At 53.5% G+C, this 16,940-nt stretch overlaps 1 protein-coding gene across 6 annotated transcripts in view; it reads left to right on the forward strand.

Moving 5' to 3' along the window:
- Window positions 1-16,071, forward strand: part of LOC140399294 (endophilin-B2-like) — a 134,890-nt gene extending 118,819 nt beyond the window's left edge. For 3 of the 6 annotated variants that reach the window (XM_072488781.1, XM_072488783.1, XM_072488785.1), the window contains 3 exons: window positions 6,423-6,437; window positions 12,392-12,605; window positions 14,718-16,071. In XM_072488781.1, coding sequence (XP_072344882.1) covers window positions 6,423-6,437; window positions 12,392-12,605; window positions 14,718-14,825 — 337 coding nt within the window. In that variant the 3' untranslated portion in view covers window positions 14,826-16,071. The remainder of the gene's footprint in view (window positions 1-6,422; window positions 6,438-12,391; window positions 12,606-14,717) is intronic. The other 3 variants (XM_072488782.1, XM_072488786.1, XM_072488784.1) reach the window with 2 other exon arrangements.
- The last annotated feature ends 869 nt before the right edge of the window (window positions 16,072-16,940 follow it).

A 16,940-nucleotide genomic window follows, 5' to 3' on the forward strand; every position in this document is an offset into this window, starting at 1 on the left:
CCACTGCGTCGCCGTGCCGCCCCCTCGATGTCATGTTTGACCCCGTGTCAGTTTGCACATCTCTGCACCATCGCTAAGACTGGCTGCTCCCGTCTCCAATTATAGCAGCCACGCCTCAGCTCCGCTGCTGAAACATTCACCCATTACCTCCAGACTGGACTATTCCGGCAAACTCCTGCCTCCCTCCCATTCTCCTCATTAAACCTGACATCCAAAACATTGGCAGTGACAGTGCGACACCCATCTCGAGAATGGATTTTCAAGAACAACAGTTGCCAATAAACACACTATGACAGTAAGTCAGTGAACATCAACTACTCTCTCTCATCACATCTCTCACCCCTTCTCTTCCTCTCACTCCCCCTTCTCTCTTCCACCCCCCCCCCCCCCCCCCCACCTTCTTTCTCTGATCCCCCTTTGCTCTCTCTCTCTCTCTCTCTCTCTCTCTCTCACCTTTCTCATCGAGGAGCAGCACAGTGGCACAGGGTCCTGGGTTCAATTCTGGCTCTGGGTGACTGTCTGAGCGGAGTTTACACATCCTCCCCGTGTGTGCGTGGGTTTCCTCCGGGTTCTCCAGGTTCCTCCCACAGTCCAAAGATGTGCAGGTTAGGTGGATTGGCCACGCTAAATTGGCCTTAGTGTCCAAAAGCTTAGGTTGGGTTCCTGGGTTACGGGGATAGGGTGAAGGTGTGGGCTTAAGAAGGGTGCTCTTTCCAAGGGCTGGTGCAGACTCAATGGGTCGAATGGCCTCCTTCTGCCCTGTAATTCCATGATTCTCACATCCCTCTCTCTGACCCCCCTTCTCTCTCACACAACCCTTCTCTCTCTCTCCCCTCTTCTCTCTCTCTCTTCCCCCCCCCCCCCCCCCCCCCCCCTTCCCTCTTCCCTTCTCTCTCCTGATGTGTCAGGCATGTTGGTTCGATGTGGACTGCACTCGATGCAGGGAAGTTAGAAACCGACGTCTAACACAGGAGAAGATCCAACACTGTTTTATTCAACTAGATGAACTGCTGTACATATTCAGCTGTGGGTCGACACTATACTGATCTGACTAGTGACCAGACTTACTAGCCACCGCATGGTGTTTGCACTGTGCTAGCTCGTGGACTCTGACTGTCTCAGTAGCTGGGTCCCGAGAGAGCGGGAAACCTAGTGCCTCCTGGCTTTATAGTGGTAGTGTCCTGTCTGGTGATTGGCTGTGCTGTGTTGTATGGTTACTGGTCATCCTACGTGTCAATCACTGCCTGTCTGCATCTCATTATATACATGAGTGGATATTATGACATCTCCCCCTTTTTTATTTTGAGTTAAATAAATACTGAGGTGTGTCAAACTAAGCAATATTTACAAGAGTTAAGTCGATAGATTCAGTCTCAAAATTTACAAAAGTTAAGTCTACATAATCAGTCTTTGTGGCGGGCGACGAATTCTTGTCGATCGCCGTAGAGGTGGATCAGGAGACGCCTGCACGTGGAGAGGTGGGATCGCTGCCATTGTGGTGGTCGCGTGGGCCGGCAGGATCGCTGGCAGATCGGTGGCCTCGTGGCAGGTTACGTCCGGAGGAAGCATGATAGCCGGCGGAGCACTGCGGTCAGGTGGTGGGCGTGGAACTCTTCGCAATGCCCGTCTGTTGCGATGTAGCAGGGAGCCATCAGCCACGTGAACAACAAAAGACCTCGGGACACCTTGTTTGACAACAGCAGCTGTGGTTGACCAACCGCCCTCAGGCAACTGCCGCGAACATGATCGGCTGGAGCCAGCTCAGGTGGCCTTCTGTTGGGCCCGGGACTGCTGCACTTTTTGCAATACCATGAGGTGGTCTGGAACTGTGGTCCTCCGAGTGCGATTCATGAGCATCTGCGCTGGGGACAACCCAGTGGACAGTGGGGTTGCCCTGTATGCCAGCATCGCCAGGTTGAAGTCGGAGCCTGAGTCTGCAGCTTTGCACAGCAGCCGCTTTACAATGTGGACCCCTTTCCCGGCCTTCCCGTTTGACTGCGGGTAGTGGGGACTGGAGATAACGTGACGGAAGTTGTAGGACTGTGCAAAATCAGACCATTCTTGGCTGTAAAAGCAAGTTCCGTTGTCGCTCATTACCGTGAGCGGAATCCCACGCCTGGCGAACGTTTCTTTGCAGGCTTTGATGACCGCCTTCGACGTGAGGTCGAACAGTTTCACCACTTCTGGGTAACTGGAGAAGTAGTCGACCAGGAGTACGTAGTCACGCCCCTTGGCGTGAAAAAGGTCTACACCTGCTTTGGACCACAGAGAGGTCACGATCTCGTGCTGTTGCAGTGTTTCCTTGGGTTGAGCCGGTTGAAACTTCTGACAGGTGGGGCAGTTGCGGACCGTGTTGTCAATATCCTGGTTAATGCCCGGCCAGTAAATCGCCTCCCGAGCTCTGCGTCGGCATTTCTCGATTCCAAGGTGACCCTCACGGAGTTGACCCAGCACCATAGCCTGCATGCTTTGAGGAATAACGATCCTGTCGAGTTCCAGAAGGATTCCCTCCACAACCGTCAGCTCGTCTTTAACATTAAAGAATTGGGGACATTGTCCCTTCTGCCAGCCATGGGGAAGGTGCTGCATCACACGCTGCAGTAAAGGACCCTTGGCCGTTTCCTCACGAATTTGGACCACCCGTTCGTCAGAGGCTGGGAGGTTGCTGGCACACAACTGCACTTGCGCTTCTATGTGGCAGATGAAGTCACTTTGTTCACACGGTGTGGTGATGGACCGGGATAGGGCATCTGCAAAGATCAGCTCTTTGCCTGGCAGGTAGACAAGTTCGAAGTCATAGCGGTGGAGTCGAAGAAGAATTCGCTGCAACCGAGGTGTCACGTCATTTAAAGCCTTCTGGATTATGTGGACTAGAGGCCTGTGGTCCATTTCCACCGTGAATTTCGGCCGTAAACGTAATCATGAAACTTGGCTATTCCTGTCAGGAGACCCAGACACTCCTTTTCGATCTGGGCATACCGTTGCTCAGTGGGCGTCATGGCCCTGGAGGCATATGCCACTGGAGCCCAGGACGAGGAGCCATCTCGCTGGAGGAGCACCGCCCCAATGCCGTCCTGGTTTGCATCAGTTGATATCTTGGTTTCCTTGGTTGGGTCGAAGAACGCTAGAACTGGGGCTGTGGTGAGCTTTGCCTTCAGCTCACGCCATTCCTCTTCATGTGTGGGCAGCCACTGGAATTCCGTCGACTTCTTGACAAGATGGCGGAGGGCCGTGGTGTGGGATGCCATATTGGGAATGAATTTCCCGAGAAAGTTGACCATCCCGAGGAAGCGGAGGACCGCCTTCTTGTCCTCCGGGGTCTTCATGGCGTTGATCGCCAAGACCTTGTCGGCGTCTGGCCGCACGCCCTGCCGCGAGATGTGGTCGCCTAGAAACTTTATATCAGATTGACCAAATGAGCACTTGGCCCTGTTGAGCTGGAGACCATGTTCATGAATTCGCTGGAAGACCTGCTTGAGGCGAGCGATGTGTTCCTGGGGCATTGTGGACCAGATGATCATGTCACCCGCGTATACTCGTACCCCCTTGATGCCCTCCATCATCTGCTCCATGATGCGATGAAACACTTCGGAGGCAGATATGATACCGAGAGGCATGCAGTTGTAACAGTAGCGGCCGAATGGGGTGTTAAACGTGCTCAGCTTGCGACTGGACGCGTCCAGCTGTATTTGCCAAAAACCCCGGGAGGTGTCCAGCTTAGTGAAGAATTTGGCATGAGCCATCTCACTGGTTAACTCATCGCGCTTCGGGATCGGGTAGTGCTCCCGCATGATGTTGCGGTTTAGATCCTTGGGATCAATGCAAATGCAGAGCTCCCCTGATGGCTTCTTTACGCAGATCATGGAGCTGACTGAGTCTGTTGGCTCCGTGACCTTCGAGATGATGTCCTGGTCTTGGAGGTCCTGTAGTTGCTTTTTTCGACGATCCTTGAGGAGTGCCGGCACCCAGCGTGGTGCATGGATTACAGGGGTGGCGTTCGGCTTGAGCAGTATTTTATATCGGTACGGGAGTGTGCCCATTCCATCGAATACACTGTGTTACTGCGTGATAATGTTGTCTATGACGGCTTGCAAATTTCCATCGGGCAAGGCCGTCGCCGGTGATAATGACATGGTGGGGACCCGCTGAACCAGGTTCAGGAGCTTGCAGGCTCGAGCACCAAGCAGGGACGCCCTGTCAGGCCCGACGATTTCAAACCGCAGCCTCGCGTTGATCGCCTTGTTGGATACCCCTAGTTGACAGGAGCCACTGGCGGCTATGGCATTGCCATTGTAGTGAAGGAGCTGGCAGGCCGGTGGAAGAATGCTTGGTCGGGCCCGGATGGTGTCGAGGTTGGATTGTGAGATGAGGTTCGCTGATGCGCCGGTGTCCAGTTTAAATCGGATGTGAGCCTTGTTAACTGTGAGGACAGCACACCACTCGTCGTTGGGATCCACACTGAGGATCGAGAGGCGTTTCGCCGTTGTGGTGGAGGCCAGCTCATGTGTGGTTATGATGCCCACCCGATATGGAGACTTGAGGCGCTCAGCATCAGGGTCTGTTGGGCTGTCGGGATCAGAATCTGGCATGCCTTGTTGTATTGAGCGGACACTTCAGCGCCGCAGCTGGGATCGCTGCCTGCTGAGCGGTGGAGTGGACGCCAAGCTTGCCACACTGGAAACATCGGCGTCCTTTTGCCGGACATTGCCGCTTTAAGTGGGCGGAGCCATAATTCGGACACGTCATGACGCTGACGACAGCGCGATCCGTGCGCCATCGCGCATGCGCAGTGCGGTCGGTCGACGATCGCACCTGCGCAGTCGGGTTTTCGGTCTCGTCGTCCACTCGGTCGTGGCGCGCATGCGCAGGGATCCGAGAAAAGCGCGCAAAACGGCCACTCTCCTCGATGCTCAGGCCCTGCGTCTGTGCAATGGCCTGCACCCGTTCCGCCTCGTGGGAGGCCAGCTTTGCAGTTTCTGCCGCCCTGATGTGGGAGTAACGATTCTTAGCATGCTCATGGACGACGCACGTCTAGATAGCAACAGAGAGGGTCAACTGTTTTATTTTAAGGAGCTGCTGCCGCAGGGAGTCGGAGTGGACCCCGAAAACGATCTGATCCCGGATCATGGAATCAGCCGTCGAGTCAGTTACATGACTGCGCTAGGATGCGGAGATGGGTCACGAAGGACTGAAAAGGTTCATCCTTACCCTGAAGCCTCTGCTGGAAAACGTACCGTTCAAAGCTCTCATTCACCTCAATGTCGCAGTGGCTGTCGAACTTCAGCAGGGCTGTTTTGAATTTTGTTTTGTCTTCGCCGTCGACGAACGTAAGCGAATTGTAGATATGGATGGCGTGGTTCCCGGCAGTGGAGAGAGAAAGCGCGATCTTCCTGGCATCTGATGCTGCCTCGAGGTCGGAGGCCTCGATGTACAAGAGGAACTTTTGCTTGAAGATTTTCCAATTGGCGCCGAGGTTGCCGGAGCTGCGGAGGAGGCTGGATGTTTTCCATTTCGCTGGATGGCTGCTTGCTGGTCGATGCTGATTCACTCGAGGTAGGTCCGTCAAGATCAGTATCACTCTGGTACCGTGATGTGTCAGGCATGTTGGTTCGATGTGGACTGCACTCGATGCAGGGAAGTTAGAAACAGACGTCTAACACAGGAGAAGAACCAACACTGTTTTATTCAACTAGATGAACTGCTGTACATATTCAGCTGTGGGTTGACACTATACTGAACTGACTGGAGACCTCGTAGTAGCCTGACCAGACTTACTAGCCACCGCATGGTGTTTGCACTTGCTAGCTCGTGGACTCTGACTGTCTCAGTGGCTGGGTCCCGAGAGAGCGGGAAACCTAGTGCCCTCTGGCTTTATAGTGGTGGTGTCCTGTCTGGTGATTGGCTGCATTGTGTTGTGTGCTTACTGGTCATCCTGTGTGTCAATCACTGCCTGTCTGCATCTCATTATATACATGAGTGGATATTATGACATCTCCCTCTTATCTTTCTCACACCCCTTCTCTCTCTGCTCCTTCCCTCTCTCCCCATCCCAAATATATATTATTTTTTTTTGCTCGTTACTCTCTCGCCACATCTTTTTTCTCTCTCACTCACTCTCTCTCTCTCTCTCTCTCTCTCTCACTCTCTCTCTCTCTCTCTCTCTCACTCTCTCTGTACAACACAAATTTAGAATTAATGAGTGATTCTGAAATCACTGACGAAGCCCAATCATTTGCAAACCTGTGACAAATCACTGGAAGACTGGCCTGTGGGGCAGGCTGGATCCTGAAGGGCCCCAGGATGAATGCTGATTCATGATGTTAAGTTGGATCTTAGCAGAATCCTTTAAAAGGGGGAGGGCTGGGGGAGGAACCCCAAAAGTATCTTTATAACTTATTACAATTTTCATTTCATGCTTTCAGTTCCAATCGAGAAATGTAAGTATAAATCTTGGTTTGTGTTTTAAATGTTTCAGATGTTGAAAGCTCCTATTTTTGGTGATGTAAAGGATTCCCCCCCCCCCCCCCCCCCTCTCTATCCAGTTCTCTATCCAGTTCTCCTGCGCTCCAGGATTTCTTGTATGAAGTTCAAATCTTTGTTTTGTAGCCTGGACTGTTTGGACTAAATTCCCGTCAATCATGCACTTGGTCTGATTTCTTTGTATCATTAGTTATCAGCGAAGCACTTTAATGTTCCTGAACAGCCGGCAAACATTGTCTCCCGGGGGGGGGGGGGCCTCCGATGGGGTCTGGCCCGCGATCGGGGACCACCGATCGGCAGGCCAGCCTCTTGCTTCCCGGGCCTATTTTCTTCCGCGCCAGCCCCTGACTCAGACTAAGGGTCAGGGATGAGGGGTCGCGGTGGAGGGATGGTTGGGGATTGTTGGGTTGTGTTTCGAGGGGGGGGTTCTTTGTTTTTTGGGGGTTGATTGGGCATTGTTTTGATTAGGTCCTCCGGGCGGGCTCGTGGGGGGGGGTAGGTAAACTGCTTGGGGGTTGATGGTCAGTAGGGAGGTGGGGCCTCCACGGGGGGAGGCTTGAGTTGGGGGTAGTGGGACCGGGCCTGGAAAGGGAGCTGCGCCAGGGGAGGCGGGGCCGGGCGAGTGGAAAGGGCGGGCTTTTTCCCGCGTTTAGGGCTGAAGGGGCGGGGCCGGAGTGGGGTGGGGTGACTGGGTTGGTGCTGGACTGGCCAAGGGGGAGCTGGAGTTGGTAGAGGAGGTCGGGACGGGGGTCTGCCACTGTGGGGAACGGGCCGTGCGGGGGGCGGGCGCGTGGCAGGCCTAGGAAGGGCTATGGCTAGTCGGCGGGGGAGGGGGGTGAGTAGCCCCCTGATCCAGCTGATAACCTGGAATGTAAGGGGACTGAATGGGCCGGTTAAGCGGGCCCGGGTGTTCACGCACCTGAAGGGGCTGAAGACGGATGTGGCAATGCTTCAGGAGACGCACCTGAGGGTGGCGGATCAGGTAAGGTTGAGAAAGGGGTGGGTAGGGCAGGTGTTTCACTCGGGTTTGGATGCAGAAAATCGGGGATGGCGATCTTGGTGGGGAAGAGAGTGTAATTCGAGGCGTCAAGCATTGTGGTAGGTATGTGATGGTAAGTGGCAACCTGCAGGGGGAGCGGGTGGTGTTGGTCAATGTATACGCCCCGAATTGGGACGATGCGGGGTTCATGCGGCGTATGCTGGGCCGGATTCCGGACCTGGAGACAGGGGGCCTGATAATGGGGGGGGGGATTTCAACACGGTGCTGGACCCGGCACTGGATCGCTCTCGGTCTAGGACGGGCAGGAGGCCGGCGGCGGCCAAGGTGCTGAGGGGGTTCATGGACCAGATGGGAGGGGTGGATCCATGGAGGTTTGCGAGGCCGGGGGCCAGGGAATTTTCATTCTTCTCCCATGTCCACAAGGCGTACTCCCAGATTGACTTTTTTGTCATGAGCAGGGCGCTGATTCCGAGAGTGGAGGATACGGAGTACTCGGCGATAGCCATTTCTGATCATGCTCCGCACTGGGTGGACCTTGAGTTGGGGGAGGAGAGGGACCAGTGCCCGCTGTGGCGCCTAAAGGTGGGGGTGCTGGCGGACGAGGAGGTGAGCGGGCGGGCCCGGGGGTGTATAGAGAGGTACCTGGAGGCTAATGACAATGGGAGGTGCAAGTAGGGGTGGTCTGGGAGGCGCGGAAGGCGGTGGTCAGAGGACAGCTGATCTCCATTAGGGCCCACAAGGAGAGGAGAGAGAGGGAGAGGCTGGTGGGGGAGATGGTGAGGGTGGACAGGAGGTACACGGAGGCCCCGGAGGAGGGATTGCTTAGGGAGCGGCGTAGCCTCCAGGCTGAGTTCGATTTGTTGATCACCAGGAAGGCGGAGGCGCAGTGGAGGAAGGAGCAGGGGGCGGAATATGAATACGGAGAAAAGGCGAGCCGGATGCTGGCGCACCAGCTTCGGAAGCGAGAGGCAGCTAGGGAGATCGGGGGAATTCGGGATGGAGGAGGGAGCACGGTGCGAAGTGCGGTGGGTATCAATGGGGTCTTCAGGGACTTCTACGAGGAACTGTACCGGTCTGAGCCCCCACTGGAAGAGGGAGGGGTGGGTCGCTTCCTGGATCGGCTGAGGTTTCCGAGGGTGGAGGAGGGGCAGGTGGCAGGGTTGGGGGCGCCGGTTGGGTTGGAGGAGCTGGTTAAAGGATTGGGGAACATGCAGGCGGGGAAGGCACCGGGGCCGGATGGGTTCCCGGTTGAATTTTATAAGAAGTATGCGGACCTGCTGGGCCCGCTGTTGGCAAGGACCTTCAACGAGGCAAGGGAAGGGGGGGCTCTCCCCCCGACGATGTCTAGAGTGCTGATTTCCCTGATCCTGAAGCGGGACAAGGATCCCTTACAGTGTGGGTCATACAGGCCGATCTCACTCTTAAATGTAGATGCAAAGTTGCTGGCAAAGATTTTGGCCATGAGGATAGAGGACTGTGTGCCGCAGGTCATACACAAGGATCAGACTGGGTTCGTGAAAGGGAGGCAGTTGAATACTAATGTACGGAGGCTCTTGAATGTTATAATGATGCCGGCGATGGAAGGGGAGGCGGAGATAGTGGCGGCGATGGATGCGGAGAAGGCCTTTGATAGGGTGGAGTGGGGGTACCTGTGGGAGGTGTTGAAAAGGTTCGGGGAGGGGTTCGTCAGGTGGGTTAAGTTGCTGTATGAGGAGCCCGGTGGAGAGTGTGGCCACGAACAGAAGGAGGTTAGAGTATTTCCGGCTACACCGGGGAACGAGGCAGGGGTGTCCCCTGCCCCCCCTGCTCTTTGCGCTGGCGATTGAACCCCTGGCTATGGCGTTGAGGGAGTCGAGGAACTGGAGGGAGCTGGTGCGGGTTGGGAAGGAGCATCGGGTGTCGCTCTATGCGGATGATTTGCTGCTATATGTGGTGGACCCGGTGGGTGGGATTTCCGGAGGTGATGAGGATCCTGAGGGAGTTTGGGGATTTCTCCGGGTACAAGCTTAATATGGGGAAGAGCGAGTTGTTCGTAGTGCACCCGGGGGACCAGGATTGGTGAGCTCCCGGTAAAAAGGGCGGAGAGGAGTTTCAGGTACCTGGGGGTCCAGGTGGTTAGGAGCTGGGGGTCCCTACATAAGCTTAACTTTACGAGGCTGGTGGAGCAGATGGAGGAGGAGTTTAAGAGGTGGGACATGCTGCCACTCTCCCTGGCGGGTAGGGTGCAGTCAGTTAAAATGACGGTGCTCCCGAGGTTTTTGTTCCTGTTCCAATGCCTCCCCATCCTGATCCCTAGGGCCTTCTTCAGGCGGGTTAACAGGAGCGTTATGGGGTTTGTGTGGGCACAGAAGACCCCGAGGGTGAGAAGGGTGTTCCTGGAGCGGTGCAGGGATGGGGGGGGTTGGCGCTGCCTAACCTCTGTGGGTATTATTGGGCCGCCAACGTGGCGATGGTGCGTAAGTGGGTGATGGAGGGGGATGAGGCGGCATGGAAGAGGCTGGAGATGGCGTCCTGTGTGGGCACGAGCCTGGAGGCGCTGGTGACGGTGCCGCTGCCGCTTCCTCCAACGAGGTATACCACGAGCCCGGTGGTGGCGGCTACCCTCAAAATTTGGGGGCAATGGAGACATCACAGGGGGGAGGTGGGGGCCTCGGTGTGGTCCCCGATACGGGGGAAACCACCGGTTTGTCCCGGGGAGGATGGATGGAGGGTTTCTGATCTGGCACAGGGTAGGCATTAGAAGGATGGGGGACCTGTTTGTGGACGGGAAGTTCGCGAGCCTGGGTGAGCTGGAGGAGAAGTTCGGGCTCCCCCCGGGGAACACCTTCAGATATCTGCAGGTAAGGGCGTTTGTTCGGCGGCAGGTGGTGGAGTTCCCACTGTTGCCGCCACGCGGGGTCCAGGACAGGGTGCTGGCGGGGGTGTGGGTTGGAGAGGGAAGGATCTCGGCAACATATCAGGTGATGCAGGAGGAGGCCTCGGTGGAGGAGCTAAAGGGTAAGTGGGAGGAGGAGTTGGGTGAGGAGATCGACGAGAGGACATGGGCGGATGCCCTGGCGAGGGTGAACTCTTCCTCCTCTTGCGTGAGGCTCAATCTCATACAATTTAAGGTGCTGCACAGGGCACACATGACCGGGGCAAGGATAAGCCGATTCTTTGGGGGTGAGGACAGGTGTGTTAGGTGCTCAGGGAGCCCAGCAAATCACACCCATATGTTTTGGGCTTGCCCAGCGCTGGAGGACTTTTGGAAGGGTGTAGCGAGGATGGTGTCGAGGGTGGTAGGATCCAGGGTCAAACCGGGCTGGGGGCTCGCAATATTTGGGGTTGCAGAGGAGCCGGGAGTGCAGGAGGCGAAAGAGGCCGGAATTCTGGCCTTTGCCTCCCTGGTAGCCCGGCGAAGGATTCTTCTTCAGTGGAAGGATGCGAGGCCCCCAAGCGTGGAATCCTGGGTCAATGATATGGCGGGGTTTATTAAATTGGAGAGGGTGAAATTTGCCTTAAGGGGATCGGTACAAGAGTTCTTCAGGCGGTGGCAACTGTTCCTAGACTTTCTGGTCCTAGACATTGGTCAGCAGCAGCAGCCTGGGGGGGGCGGGGCTCGGCCGGGGGGGGGGGGGGGTTGGTTTTTCTTGAGTGGGCGTGTATGTTTGCCTTTGTGTTGATGAAGGCTGTTAATTTATTGTTTATGTATACGGGGAGGGGGGGGGGGGGGCGGGGGTTGTTCTTTTCTTTCTGTATTTCTTTGTTGATATTTTGTGAAAATTTGAATAAAAATAAAAAAGGGGACGGCACGGGGGGTAAATGTGTGCTTGCTCCTGTCTCTGCAACGCGACATGGGGGTAAAGTAGCCTCGTTCACCCTCACATTTCACCCTCTTTGGTTCTCCAGCTGTGTTCAAACCTTTATACGCGATAAGATCAGAGACTTGCCATTCTTAGTCCAAAGATGTGCAGGTTAGGTGGATTGGCCATTCTGAATAGCAGGAGGGTAGCACAGTGATTAGCACTGTGGCTTCACAGCGCCAGGGTCTCAGGTTCGATTCCCGGCTTGGGTCACTGTCTGTGCGGATTCTGCACGTTCTCCCCGTGTCTGCGTGGGTTTCCTCCGGGTGCTCCGGTTTCCTCCCACAGTCCAAAGACGTGCTGTTAGGTGGATTGGCCGTGCTAAATTGCCCTTAGTGACCAAAAAGGTTAAGATGGGTTATTGGGTTACGGGGATAGTGCTTAAGTGGGACGGTGTAGACTCGATGGGCCAAATGGCCTTCTTCTGCACTGTATGTTCTGTATGTTCTGCATGAATTGTCCCTTTGTGTCCAATGGTTAGGGGGAGATATGGGGTTGCGAGGATAGGGCAGGGGCATGGGCCTAGGTAGGGTGCTCTTTCCGGAGGTCGGTGTAGATTTGATGGGCCGAATGGCCTCCTTCTGCACTGTAGGGATTCCATGATTCTATCTTGTATCCAGATACAAAATTATCCTGGGTTTTAGCTATCCCAATATTGCTGAAAAGAGAGAGGAGGTGTTGCTGAAGTTTTTCATCTTGCGCTCATCAGGGAAAAGGGAAGAATTCCATATTTTAAACTGATCACAACAATTTACGCTGCAGGGGAACAGGGAGCAGATTGGTTGACAAGTCGACTGATTGCCATGGAGAAAACAATGAAGAAACAAAGCCCATGCTCCTGGGAATTTCAAAAACAGGGACCCATTCCTTGCAAACAAAAGGAATATGTTCCGACCTTGTGCCTTTGACCTGTTGAGTGCAAGACTATAAGCTTCAACAACTTGGCTCTCCTTCCACCAATATTCATGTTCTGTACAACCAAGAGACTGTTTATCTAGCTACCTGTTGACTTCGACTGGGGCCTAGTTTTCCATCTGATGTGGAATAACTGAATTTTTGTCAATTTCAGGTTCCCCAGTGCATTTGTGGGCAACACGGACACACCAGCTCCACCCAGTGGAGGTTCCCCAGTTATTCCATCGTTAGTGGGACCATGCAATCCCACGCCATCTTCGGTGGGGTTCACTGAGGTTATCCCCCCTTCGAGCGGGACGAGAAAGGCTCGTGTCCTCTACGATTATGATGCAGCAGACTCGAGTGAGCTTGAGCTCCTCGCCGACGAGGTTTGTGTCTTTGAAATGGTCCTCCCGATGTCTCCTGCTCCCCAGATTGCCCTCCTGTGATTGTTGTCGCATTGTGTTCAAGCTTGAGGAGCTGTGATTTTCTCGTGAAGCTACTAACCTTTCGGATCTATATTACAGTTAAGGTACAGATCAGCTACGATCTCATTGAAGGACAGAACAGGCTTGGTGGGCTGAATGGCCTGCTTCATGTTACCGATGTTACAAAATACTTGGGTTTCTCTGAATTAATTACCTCTTAAGTGTGTAGTCCAGCTGGCTTAGGAGATTATCTAATTGTCAGATGTTTTCCACATCGATCTGGTCCTCATTCAGTTTGAAGAGAGACTTCAAACTTCGACTCTTGACGTCGCACACCTTCCATCCTGATATGACTCCCCGATTTTACACTAATGCTCAATTATGACCCCCCCACCCCCAAGCCATAATCAAGAGCAGTCTTCATCTGAAACAGTTTAAAGAACATAAGAACTAGGAGCAGGAGTCGGCAATTCAGCGTCTCAAGCCCATTCCGCCATCCAATATGATCGTGGCTGATCTGATCTCTGCCTCAGCTCCACTTTCCTGCCCACTATATTGTGATCCCGGACCCGACCCCGACAGTGGCTAGGATTCTGGACAGAAACCCCAATACTTTATTTTAGTTTTTTAAGACTGAGGTCAGGATTCCTTGCTCCAGGAGTGATTTCACACAAAATGTTTTGCATAAAACATATACCAAATAAATGTTTTTGGTATATTGAAACAAACTTTATTACTAACACAGTATTAAACTATCTTTAACATCACACAAGAAAATAGCTGTCAATTACCCCTTAAACAATGCTAATCAATGCAGAGACACACTAACCCTTAACTGCTATCTTTATTCCCACTCAAACACCATCTCGGGTCTCAATCCACTTTTAAATACAATTAGCAGATTCAGGAATACTTCCTGCAAAGAGATGTCTTAGATACTCCACTTTGAGAAAGAGAGATCTTTTGAGACTGCTTGAAAGAAAGAGACCTGACCCCCTGTCAGAATAATGCAGAATGTCTGGCTGTATTTCTTCAGAAAACCTTCTCGGCTCCCCTTCCGGTCAAAACCTAACCACGAAAACCTCAACACCCGACTGCTTCTACCACGGAATCCGCCCATTAACGACATCATCTCACGAAACTGAACCCAGTGTCTCTGACTACCCCGCAGAGAGCCCTCTTAATATGCATAAATGTCCATTAGCCCAAACTTTTACGATGCTTTAATTGCACTTCTGGCTCCAAATAAATTGAGCTGTCTTGCAAACCAGGAATTAAAAAAACACTACTGCAATAGTCATACACACTATCCCAGGCTTTTAACCCTTACTGCACCAAATACACGAGATGCAATAGAGCTGAAATTCCGATATTCATCACAGTTCTCCACAGCCCTTCCACCCGTCTCTAATTAAAAATCTGTCTTTCTAGCTCCCTTTCTAGCAGCACTGTGGTGTAGCTACAACACGTGGACCGTGTCGGTTCAAGAAGGCAACTCATTACCACTGTCTCGAGGGCAATTAGGGGTGAGCAATGAGCGTGGGCCTAGCCACCCTGCGAAAGAATAAATCAAAATAATTGGACCAGGGGGCAATTTGATCTCCGTTTTTGGATTCGCTTTTTGTCCATGTTTCCATTATGAGTTCTGACGTCCACATTTCCGATGGCGAAAGCCTATGTAAACATGTCAGGCTACAGTGCCATCCCTGGCAGGAGGGTGCCATTACCGGTTCCATCATAAATGAGGACTTTTTGGGCAGCACGGTGGCGCAGTGGGTTAGCCCTGCTGCCTCGCGGCGCCGAGGTCCCAGGTTCGATCCCGACTCCCGTGTGGAGTTTGCACATTCTCCCCGTGTCTGCGTGGGTTTCGCCCCCACAACCCAAAGATGTGCAGGGCAGGTGGATTGGCCACGCTAAATTGCCCCTTAATTGGAAAAAATGAATTGGGTACTCTAAATTTAAAAAGAAATAAATAAATGAGGACTTTTTAATGGTAAAATGTTGGCTAGGTGCAAGACGCTTATGAATACATCACTCTAACTTGATTCTTTCCTTCAACTCTTGGATGTGTAGCTCATCACGGTGTATAGTCTGCCAGGAATGGACTCTGATTGGCTGATGGGAGAAAAGGGCAACAAGAAAGGGAAAGTTCCGGTCACCTACCTGGAGCTGCTGAACTAAAGACCCATCACTGAACTTCCGCACGAGGGTCCACACTTGCAAAAAGACCACATTAACATTTACCAATTGTGTTCCATCCTTGTCAAACATTATTTAAGATCTTTTTTTTTGTCGCCTTCAGTTGCATCAGAAAGCTTAAGAAAATGCGCAAAGGTTTACAATGTTACTTTATATAGTCCTGTTGACATATAAAAACATCACTGATTATGTATATTAAAAGTGTTAGGTTGCGATGAAACTGGTTGAATCACACGCTTAGAAAAACCTGATATAGTTTAAAACGGAATGGGCGAGTTCCCCGGGAACCAGCTGAAATGAGGTTTAGTCAGAAAGGCTTTTTTGTAATTCGCACACTGAGCACTCTTATTAAAGCAGGTTAAACTAGCCTGAGGGATTCCATTATTGTAACCGGTCACAGAACTTATTTCGCCAGCGAGACATCAGTCTGGTTGGAAGCAGGAAAGCCAGCGAGAGAAAGGGGAAAAGAGGCAACTATTGCGACTTCTGTACAGCTGGAATGAGAGACTCTGCGTGCCCACATCTGGCAAACTTGTAACTCCTGTGGGATGAAATCCTCATTGGAACCCAAGGGTTTGAGTTGTTTTGGATATTGGTGTACATGGATAGTCACGTGGCAGGGGTTTGTGCTATAGGTCATCGAGAAGCAGAAGTCTGGATGTTTGGACATTGAGGGGTGAGGGGGGGTGGGGGGGTGGGGGGGGGTGGGTGCAGGCAGTGACCCCGCGGGGTCTGTACACACATTTGGCCATTGGCCAACCCTGCTGTCCTGGGCCAAACACATTTAAGGCCGCTCTACTCCCGGTTACAAGGAACTTCAGGGGTTAATTGCATTTTTCAACAAAACAATAACTCCGTGATTACCAAATCCAAAATGGGCTAGAAGTGAATTTTACACTCTCTAATTCTCTTTTGTAAACTTTATTTTCGAGGCAGCTGCTTGTCACTGAAGGTGGATTTCGTTGTGCACGTTCATGGAATTGAAGATTTTTAGGAAGGACGCTAGACTTGAATTGCAGTTTTTAATCCTCCTGCTTGTTCAATACAACTGTTCACTATCCCTGCGTGAAGGTACAGTGCAAGGTTTTGGTCCCGTGTTCATTGTATTGTCTGCATCGACCTGTACCAACTCCCTCACTTCGATTCGGGTGTATTTGCTGCCTGTCCTGCTGTTTGTATGCATAGTGAATGATCTTGAAAGAACAATAAAGTATTCCTGTACCAGGTACCAGGTTGTATCTCCTGCGTATTGGCTCCACGCTGTTGCAGTTCATTAACTGTCTCTTACGCTGCCTCGGACACTCGATTCAGACCAGGAAAAGAGAACAATTGGAAATTAGGCTGTAGCCCTGGTGATGAGATGGGGGGGGGGGGGGCAGGAAAAATTAGGATGTTGGAGTTTGGGAGGGGGAAGCAACGGACTGTTGGAGAGGGGGGAGAGCAGGGGACAGTTGTTGGGGGGGGGGGAGAGCGGGGACAGGTGGGGGTGGGGGGAGAGAGAGGGACTGGTGGGGGTGGGGGAGATAGTGGGGGGAGAGAGGGACTGGTGGGGGTGGGGGAGAGAGAGAGGGGACTGGTGGGGGAGAGAGAGGGGGGACTGGTGGGGGTGGGGGGGAGAGAGTGAGGGGACTGGTGGGGATGGGGGAGAGAGGGGGGACTGGTGGGGGTGGGGGAGAGAGGGGGGACTGGTGGGGGTGGGGGAGAGAGGGGGGACTGGTGGGGGTGGGGGAGAGAGGGGGGACTGGTGGGGGTGGGGGAGAGAGGGGGGACTGGTGGGGGTGGGGGAGAGAGCGGGGACTGGTGGGGGTGGGGGACAGAGCAGGGGACTGGTGGGGGTGGGGGACAGAGCAGGGGACTGGTGGGGGAGAGAGAGGGACGGGTGGGGGAGAGAGAGGGACTGGTGGGGGTGGGGGAGAAAGAGGGAACTGGTGGGGGTGGGGGAGCGAGAGGGACTGGTGGGGGTGGGGGAGAGAGGGGACTGGTGGCGGTGGGGGAGAGAGAGGGGACTGGTGGGGGTGGGGGAGAGAGAGGGGACTGGTGGGGGTGGGGGAGAGAGAGGGGACTGGTGGGGGTGAGAGAGGGGACTGGTGGGGGTGG

Source organism: Scyliorhinus torazame, chromosome 22, assembly GCF_047496885.1.
Source record: "Scyliorhinus torazame isolate Kashiwa2021f chromosome 22, sScyTor2.1, whole genome shotgun sequence".
Lineage (NCBI taxonomy): Eukaryota > Metazoa > Chordata > Chondrichthyes > Carcharhiniformes > Scyliorhinidae > Scyliorhinus > Scyliorhinus torazame.